Below are 9,423 nucleotides of genomic sequence, written 5' to 3'. Positions count from 1 at the left end.
CGCCAGAAGCGGCTTAGTCATGCTGGCCACATGACCCAGAAGCTGTACGGCTCCCTTGGCCAGTAAAGCGAGATGAGCGCTGCAACCCCAGAGTCGGCCACGACTGGACCTAAGGGTCAGGGGTCCCTTTACTTTTACCTAAGGAAAAGTAGGACTTTCTGGGATCAAATCAGAAACCTGGACGGCTTCTCTAAACCAAGGACGCCCCTGGAAAATAGGGACACTTGGAGGGTCTGCGAATACTGCACTTGAAAGATGCAACTATATTATCACACCTCGTGGATTAATCTGCTCCCCCAAGACTACGATTCCCAGGGGTCAGTGCAGCCTCAAGTTGTACGTATAGCTTGCCATCGGAAACGCCCAGATGGGCCGCAGCAGCCATTACCTGCTGAGAAATTACGCCGAAAACCAAGCCGTGGTATAGGTCCCTCACGGCTTCCGTTAAAGCATCGACTGATGCAACCGCAAACAAAGGTTGCTCCAATAAGCAGCTGTTGACACGCCTCCTCAGCATTTGATTGAACGGGATGCCAGCGACGCCGCACCCCCTTCCCTCGGATTGGACGAGGTGTTATCGCTCTGTTCCCTTTGCCACGCGACGCCGCGCCTGCTCTTTTTTTCCTGCCACCCGAGGGGCCACGTGGGCGCTATCAGGTTTGTGCTCTGGGGAGCAGGTTGATCCCAAGCAGAGGCAGGGGATGGGGCGGGGGCTGCGAGTAACGCGGAACGGATCAAAGCGAGACTTGGAGCGGGTGGAAGGAGGGGAAAGGGGCTTGGCGAGACAAAGGGGGGAAAGTGGGAAGCGAAGTGGAGCCGAAGGAAGGAAAGAATTGGGTGAACTGAGTTGTGGCGGCGAGTGATATAGAAGAGAAATCGCCTGGCATTTTTGTATTCTGATATACGTGAGCCCCACCTGGTCTGGCGAGTACCCTAAATCAGCGCAGGCTCTAAAGACAGTCGGGTCGCTGGCAGGGAAACTTCTAATTTGTCGCGTTCTTATTCACTCCCAAGAATCCATTAGGTCACCTCCAGGCAACTGACACCATGAGTGTGGGATTCATCGGCGCGGGGCAGCTTGCTTTCTCCCTGGCTAGGGGTTTCACCGCAGCAGGTAGGCAGGCCCCAGTGCTTCCTGAAACAAGATGTAACATGAAATAAACAGTCAAAACTGCTGTCTGCGTGGGATTCTTGGTATCAAAGTTCCTTATTTATATAACTTTATAGTTGTGATTTTAAAAAATGGAAATGATGTTAAATCCCCATTATGCATATTTCTTCTCCTGTCAGATGGCACAACCCTTATCTAGAGTGAGGTGTTGTGTTCAAGAGAAGTGTCTGGCCTGGGTGTGGGGGTGTGCTTTTATTTATTATTTGCTTTGTTTATTAACTCTCTATAACACCCGTCATCCAGTGATCACAAGGTGGTTTACAATATAAAAAACACAAAATAATAGTATAGTAACTAACCACAACAACAATAACAACCCCCCTTCCACAGTTTAAAGGGCCATGGATTTTTTTAATTAAACAAAGTCCTGGGAGAAGAGGAATATTTTTGCTTCACACCTAAACATATGTAATGAAGGTAGCAGGTGAGTCTCCCTGGGGAGAGCAGTCAACAAGCAGGGAGCCACCACAGAAAAGACCCACTCTCGTGTTGCTGGATCTGTCATGAAGGAGGCACCCGAAGGAGGGCCTCAGATGATGATTGCAGGGTTCTGGGTCAGGTGATATAGGGAGAGGTGGTCCTTGAGGTATTGCAGTCCTGACCTGTTTAAGGCTTTATAGGCCAAAACAAGCACATTGAATTGGGCCTGAAAACTAATTGGCAGCCAGTGCAGTCAAGCCAGCGTTGGCATTATGTGCTCAGACCTTCTTTTTTTTTGTTAGTATATTGCAAAAGTCGGGTACACACCCAACTTTAATCTTATGCTTCATTTTTGAGATGGTAAGCTAATTAATGAAATTCTGCCCATAATGGTGTTCCTGATAAATATCAGCCTCTCTGGAATAACCTGTTCTGCACTAAAGGATGTGCATTGTTTAAAAAATGCTAGCTGCTTAGAAACAAGAGTAGGTGGTGTGTACTTTCAGTTTTCCTTGAATTTATTCCTTTCATTTTAAATGTCCAGGTTGCAGCAACCATGGCCTGCAATCAAAACCTACAATGGGGATTCTTAAAGGCCTCCAAAGGATTAATATGAGAAGAAAAATTCTGCCTCCTTTTGCCAAGTGTCATTAGGAATGAAGTAATAAGACTGATTACAAAAAAAGGCCAACTATGCAAAAGTAGGCTTGGCTCGTCTCACAGATCTGGGAAGCATAAAGGTCTTAAGGGTGGTGATTCTAGGTGCAAATTATCTAGGCATTTGCCTGTTGGTATGCCACCTTCTAGAAATATATGTATCCATTCTTTAGGTGGGGGGGGCATATAAGACCCCACAACTAACGGTTGCATAACGTGAAGGGTAATGCTGTTCATGCTAACAGTCTTAATGGAAGGGATATGCTGAAGAGGGAGAAAATGCTCAATAGCTGTTGGCAGAAGACTGTGTTAAAGCTAAAATTGATCATTCTTCTTTCTAGGAGTTTTGGCTGCTCACAAGATAACAGCAAGTTCACCAGACACTGATCTCCCTACTGTATCAGGGTTGAGGGTAAGTGTCAGGAACTAAAAAAGCTAATATTTCTTAACCCCACACCCTGTTCTCTCTGCATGTGGCTACCCTAGCTTTAAAATCAATACCAGCACTTTAAGCTGCTATGCCCATGCATTTAATAGTATTGGTGTGATTTGTTCTGATTGTCGCACAGCAACCAAAATTCTGCCGGATACATTTTTTGCTGACTGCAAATTCTGAACTCTTCACATAGAGAACATTGCAGCTCTTGGTCTTGATGTAATTAGGCATAAGTAACTGAGGCCATGATCATTTATCCAGGCATGGCTGCAGTAGGTGAACCAGATGAAGCTAATACAATGTACTGAACACTAATGTTGCCTGAGTATTTAAGGATAAAGCAAAGTCCAGGAGCATCTCCTAATTGTGTACCTGATCTTCTATGGGGAGTGCAACCCTATCTAGGAGAGGCTATTTAGGACACTTCATTCATATTGGCACAAAAACCCAAGCAGTAGTGCAGTTTAGTCTCTGCCTCCCACATTCACAGTCTGTTTGATATGTAAAGGACAAAGTCCTGTGACCTTGATGGTGACTGACAGAATGTGTGTTTAGTTCATCCAGTTTCTGAAATTTTCAGTAAACTAGATCCTGCCTAATTCTAGGCTGACCCCACATGTCTAAATTCTGTTGTTATTCCTGTTACGCTTCACCTGTTCCAACTCCTATATTCCAGAAAATGGGTGTGAATTTCACTCTAAGCAACAAAGAGACGGTTAAAAACAGTGACGTCCTGTTTCTGGCAGTGAAACCTCCCATAATTCCATTCATCCTGGATGAGATTGGCTCAGATATAGAGGATCGGCACATTGTAGTCTCATGCGCTGCTGGGGTCACGATCAGCTCTATTGAAAAGGTAAGAGACTCACAGCCATTCCTTTCTAGCAAGTCTTTTCAGGTGAGGCTGAGTGTAGGAACAGGGTAGCCTCTGGACTCTTTTCTGAAGACCAGACTAGAAACTGATGGTAACAATCCTGTGACTTGCTCCAGTCCACTAGAAGGCAGTTGTGAGGATCAACCTGTGCTTTACTTTCTTACAGCCCCTCTGCCAAAGCACTTTCCTGCTAGCCAGAGCCACTCCTTAGTAGGGAGCTTTGCTGAATTATTATTTAGTCATGATTTAAAAAGCAAAGTTTAACTCCCCTTTATTGAAGAATTCCGGGGTGGTGTATAGAAATGTGAATAAACCTATCCATACGTCATATGTGTTATCAAACTAAGTTGTGCTCAGAGTAGACCCACTGAAATTAATGAACGTAAGTTTAAAAGTCCATATCAGTGGATCTACTCTGAGCAGTGCCAGTGTGGGGGGGGGGGGTAGGGGAAGGGGACCATTTGGTCTGGGACCTCAAGCTGAAAGGTGGCTTTAAATTTAGACACCTGCTAATTTTTTTGGCGTCCGTTAAGTTTTGCAACTTGTTTTTATGTTCATTGGATCAAATTATGACACAATTTCTCAGAACTACAAATTTAAGCAAATGGGAGATGTGATTTGGTAAAAGACATGCAGCTTTTTTGTTAACTGATACAGATTTTGTCATATGCTTAGCATCAGCATTGAGATTGCATGAAAGTGAGATTTTTAAAAATCTTTCACTCTTTTTTTCTTTTGCTGCCTTATTTTGTTATCACATGTCATCATTATTCCTGTGGCTGTGTTTATTATGGCTGAGGGGCTTCAAAAGCTGGAAGTGTTCCAGGCCTCCCCAGGCTTCTTAGAGAGCCTGACTCTGTGTATCATTGCTTGTATCCCCATATGAATACAATAATAAAAACCACCAGTGAATATAAAGCAAACCACAGAATAAAAAAAGCAGACTAAAACACCTCCATTGTACTATTGGCTGCAGAGGTTTCTTTCCCGGACAAACTCAGTTGCAGAGCACTTTGTTGCCACATCACAGACACATTCTTCATTTTTCACAGGATGGTGTCAGTGATGTATAGCCTCTCGATGTGATCTAGAACCCTGAAAATGGTTATCTCTGCCCTTTGCTAGAAGAGCTCATTTTGAATGCAAGCTGTATGTTAAATATGCTCACTTGTCTCTCCTATTTCTCTTTTTCTCTAAGAAACTTTCTGCCTTCTGCCCCACCCCAAAAGTGATCAGGTGCATGACCAACACACCTGTGATTGTAAGAGAAGGAGCTACTGTCTACGCTACGGGGACCCATGCTGACGTAGAGGATGGAAAGCTCTTGGAACAACTGATGGCTAGTGTGGGCTTCTGCACTGAAGTGGAAGAAGACTTGATAGATGCTGTCACTGGACTCAGTGGCAGTGGACCTGCTTATGTAAGCACCATCTCTTCCCTGTATGAAGCAAAAAGAACTTATTAGGCAAGGGGGGATTTTAAGTGCAGAAACGATGCTTGTGGTATACTTACATTTTCACAGAAGGCAGATCAGCCTGCAGTACTTTTTTTGATTAGGTATGCGGGTGGCACTGTGGTTTACACCACGGAGCCTCTTGGGCTTGCCAGTCATAAGGTTGGCAGTTTTAATCCGCTTGATGGGGTGAGCTCCCATTGCTCTGTCCCAGCTCCTGCCAAGGTAGCAGTTTGAAAGGATACAAGTGCGAGTAGATAAATAGGTACTACTGCTGTGAGAAGGTAAATGTTTCCATGTGCTCTGGCTTCCGTCATGATGTCCCGTTGTGCCAGAAGCGACCACGTGGACCGGAAAAGCTGTCTGCAGACAAATGCCGGCTCCCTCGGCCTGAAAGCGGAGATGAGTGCCACACCCCATAGTCGATTTTGACTGGACTTAACTGTTCAGGGGTTCTTTACCTTTACCTTTTTTTGATTAGGCGTTTATAGCAGCATGTTGAACCTCTAGAACATCATCTGAGCCATGGACTTTTCAGTTGCTTAATGGATTTGAAGATAAACCAAGACCAAGAATCAGTTAACATTTGGGAGTGCCTGGTGGATAAATAGTCTCAATAGTCATAGGCACAGTTTGGATGGGAGCTGCCTCCAAAATAAACTTGTTTATGCAGAGGTAACTTTCAGGAATATGAGGTCTGCCTTCCTTAGAGTGTCTATCCTGGCTTCTTCCTTTTTTCTGGCAGAGGAAAGATGACACTTAAGAAACAATCTGTGTTTGTGGGTGGACAAACTTTTGGCCACTTTGGGGGCCACACTATGATGGTAGGTGGGTGGTCATGGACCAGATCAGATGCTCCCACACACTCATTCTCACACACATGCTCAGTTTATATGAGGAGGATGTCCCTGTGGCTTCCTCCTCGTAGAATTTGTACTCCCTCTGCCAATCTTCCTATCAGCTGCTGGGGGAGCACAGTTGTTGTATTAGGGCAGCATAGGGTAGGATATCCCTGCACACCTTTCTTCCCAAGCAAATCACATTCCGCAGCCAGTCAGGCAGTGGGGAATTTGGCAGTGGAGGGGCAGCTTGGGCACCCAAGGCAGCACTCCAGGCCTCTGAGGGTTGCATGCAGCCTGTGGATTGTCTACCTGTAAGCTAGATGGTAAAGTCTGTCTCTTCGCCCTGTCCCCCTTGGTTGCATTTCATATCTTTATTTTCTTGTGATAACTTCTGTCCTCCTAGGCATTCACAGCCCTGGATGCCCTGGCAGATGGAGGCGTGAAGATGGGCCTTCCTCGCAGGCTAGCCGTCCGGCTGGGAGCTCAAGCTTTGCTGGTCAGTATTTCACCTTGTTTGCTGCTTCTTCAAGCTGTGTCCACTCTGCCTTTTCAATATTTGGTCGGAAACATCTCCCAGCGCTTCTACTCCATTTATCTCAAAAGGCAGTATTTATGAAAGCAGCCTGCACCATGTTGCTTTCTTCTCTTCTTGTTGCAATTGCAAGAAGGAAACAAAGGCACTCTGGGAAAGGCCCAGCAGATGTCTGTGATGGTGTTGGCTTCAGTCCTGCACAATGCAGGTCAGGCTTTTTTTGCAATCTTTTCAGAATTTTCCAGTTTTGAGGCAGGTGTTGCAATTCTTCTGGTTTGTATACTTGTGAATAGTTTTTGAAATCGCCTTGAGTATTTCCTTAGAGAGGCTGTGTGTGTGTGTGTGTGTGTGTGTGTGTGTGTGTGTAGCTGCCGCTTCTGATGAGCTTTTCGACTCATCTTCTCAATGCTGCAGGGAGCTGCCAAGATGCTGTTGGATTCAGAGCAGCACCCCGGACAGCTGAAGGACAATGTTTGCTCACCTGGGGGTGCTACCATCTACGCCCTGCACTTCTTGGAGAGTGGTGGCTTCCGTTCACTCCTCATCAATGCTGTGGAGGCATCCTGCATCAGGACAAGGTACATGCCGGCATGAAGTCTTAAGAGCTGCCCTGCCTTAGCTGAGCCTCCTGAGCAGCTCACAAGCTTTTCCCTCTTGCCCCAACAGGGAACTACAATGCTTGGCTGACCAGGAGAAGGTCTCCCCGGCCGCTGTTAAGAAGACCTTAATGGATAAAGTGAAACTAGAGTCTTCCTCTGCCAACAAGGTCAGCTTATTCAGCAAAAAGAATCCTGGCAGCAAGAAGCAATGAGGAGGCCTGGGCCTTGCCTAGCCAACACTTTCCTTTCCCTTTCAGGGGAATCAGTAGCTTAAGCCATTTTTTTGTGGTGGGGCCTAGCCTGGTTTCGCGGCTGCAGGAGAACGGGGTTTTAGCATCCAGATGTGATTAATTAAAGGGTAGCAGGGACCAGCATTTCTGGGGGCTGAGCAGGAGGCAGACTGTCACCAGCACCACTTTCCATTGGGTGGGTGACTATGTGTGCTTCTGACCTTGAGGGATTTTGCTCCTGTAGTTGTGATTACGGTGTTTTGTTATTTACATCCTCCCTTCCTCTGGGGCACACCCTTTTTGTTAATCTTTTCGTCAACTTCGTGAACAGTGCTATTTTTCTAGAAAAAGAGGTTCACCATGAACACCTCCCTCATTCTTTTAAAATGGTAATGATGCCTTCCTGAGAGGTGCCGGAACTGAGTTCCAGAGAGTTTTGGCTGGAAAAAAAGCCCCGCTTGTGAGGTACATTGCCCTCAGAGACAATGGCTGGCCCAAGGTAACCTGGGGAGCACCATGTCTAAGCAGAGATTTTAACCTGGTCTCTCCCAGTCTGTCTTTCTTCTGTGGCTGTATCAGGCTGGTAGACATTCACTGGTATGGGCACACTTCTTATTTAATAGGCCAGGGACTTGACCCCAGGCAGGCCCTTCAAGTCCTGGCAGTTGTTTTATATCCCATTTTCATGAAATAGTGGCTGCTGTACAGTCTGCAAGGCACTCTGGGCTTCGGGCTATAGCGGCCTTGTTTTTTTTTTACTCCTCACTGCAAACTGGATTGCTACTGTTCCCCACACACTGTTTGTCTCACTTTGTATAGAGGACCCCAAATTTCCTTGGCAGCTCCACCTGGACAGCCCCTACCATGCTGCCCACAATAGTAGTAAAATAAAATCTCTCACAATTTTTCTGTTTCTGCCTCCTTCCAACTTCTCCTATTCTTGCTAGGACTTTTGCATTGGCTACATATATGCCGTTCTCCTGTTACCAGCAGATGTCCATATAGATTAAAAGTCTGGTGTAGCTCAGCTACTAGAGAAACTTAGGAAACTGCCTTATGCCAGGCCAGACTCCTTGCCCATCTACCTCTGTATTATTTCCAACATTGACTGACAGCAACTCTCCAGGGCAGAGGAAGGGCTTTTACATTGTCCGCTACCCAGCCCTTTTTAACTGGACATGCCAGGGAGTTCACCATGCTCCCCCTGGCTGTTGGGAGTTGTAATCCTGCAACATCTAGAGGTCCACAGGTTCTCCATCCCTGCTCTAGCTCTGTGAGTATGGTTTAGTAATGACAAGCTAGAATCAAACCGTGGTTTCCAGATGTGTTCTGGCCTGCTGTTTCAACTACATTTGCTTGCTTTTTATCTTCCTTCAAAGGTGCTGTCTTCATATATAGAGAAGAGGTTTTAAAAATGTGTTTGGGGTTGTTGGTGGTCTTGGGTTTTTTGTTTTGTTTTGTTCTGCTTTGCTTTGTTTTTTGCTAATGACACTTGCTCTAGAAACAAACACTTAACCTCTGGGAAGCTTTGTGTAGAATACCTCATGATCCTTTCAAAATATGCTGGTTGTTATTTGTAACTTGTTTACTTCAAGGTGCTCAGGAGCTAACTCCTCAGACATTCTCTATTCCTCCTCCCCAGCTCCAACAGAAAGCCTTTGTCCTTCAAGGCTCTGCCCCTCTAGCCCCTTCATATGGTAATGATTGGAATAACGAACCTGGCGGGTGGGTGAAAGAAATACAGTCGATCAGGGTCACGCTTGGATAGATGATAAGACAGACACCTGAGGATACAGTATTATTTCCTAGATACTTGCTGGGTTTCCTGGTTCTTGCTTATTGGAAGGTGTGGAGATGGGGAGCATTATGTTCAGTCTCTCTAGGGGCGTATTCCACTCCCCACCCCCATTTTCCTCTGGAGAATAAACTCTGCGCTTCTCAGCCTGAGATTTGGTGTGTGGACTGTGTGTTTATTACCTGTGTTCCTTGCTCAGAGAGGCCAGAACATGATAACTTCTCTCAAGGATGGTGTGTGTGTGTGTGTGTGTGTGTGTGTGTGTGTGTGAGAGAGAGAGAGAGAGAGAGAGAGAGAGAGAGAGAGAGAATGATTTATTTGTGAAAGTGGGGAGACATGGATGTTCCACTTAAAATGAAAAAATGGTCAGCCTGCCAAGACCACACATAACGCAGAGCAATACTTCTGTCAACT

General features: G+C 45.8%; 1 protein-coding gene across 1 annotated transcript; it reads left to right on the top strand.

The window, feature by feature from the left end:
• Positions 1 to 355: 355 nt before the first annotated feature.
• On the top strand, positions 356 to 9,161 carry PYCR1 (pyrroline-5-carboxylate reductase 1). Its single transcript, XM_079965783.1, has 8 exons — positions 356 to 657; positions 1,015 to 1,114; positions 2,590 to 2,660; positions 3,361 to 3,540; positions 4,757 to 4,978; positions 6,257 to 6,349; positions 6,800 to 6,963; positions 7,052 to 9,161. The coding sequence occupies exons 2-8, from the start codon at positions 1,048 to 1,050 to the stop codon at positions 7,194 to 7,196; spliced, it is 942 nt and encodes a 313-aa protein (XP_079821909.1). The 5' UTR covers positions 356 to 657; positions 1,015 to 1,047; the 3' UTR covers positions 7,197 to 9,161.
• The last annotated feature ends 262 nt before the right edge of the window (positions 9,162 to 9,423 follow it).

The sequence above is a fragment of the Podarcis cretensis genome, assembly GCF_951804945.1.
Source record: "Podarcis cretensis genome assembly, chromosome: 2".
In the NCBI taxonomy this organism is placed as follows: Eukaryota; Metazoa; Chordata; class Lepidosauria; order Squamata; family Lacertidae; genus Podarcis; species Podarcis cretensis.
Note: the sequence above shows the minus strand (reverse complement) of the source record. Positions and strands in the feature narration are given on the sequence as shown.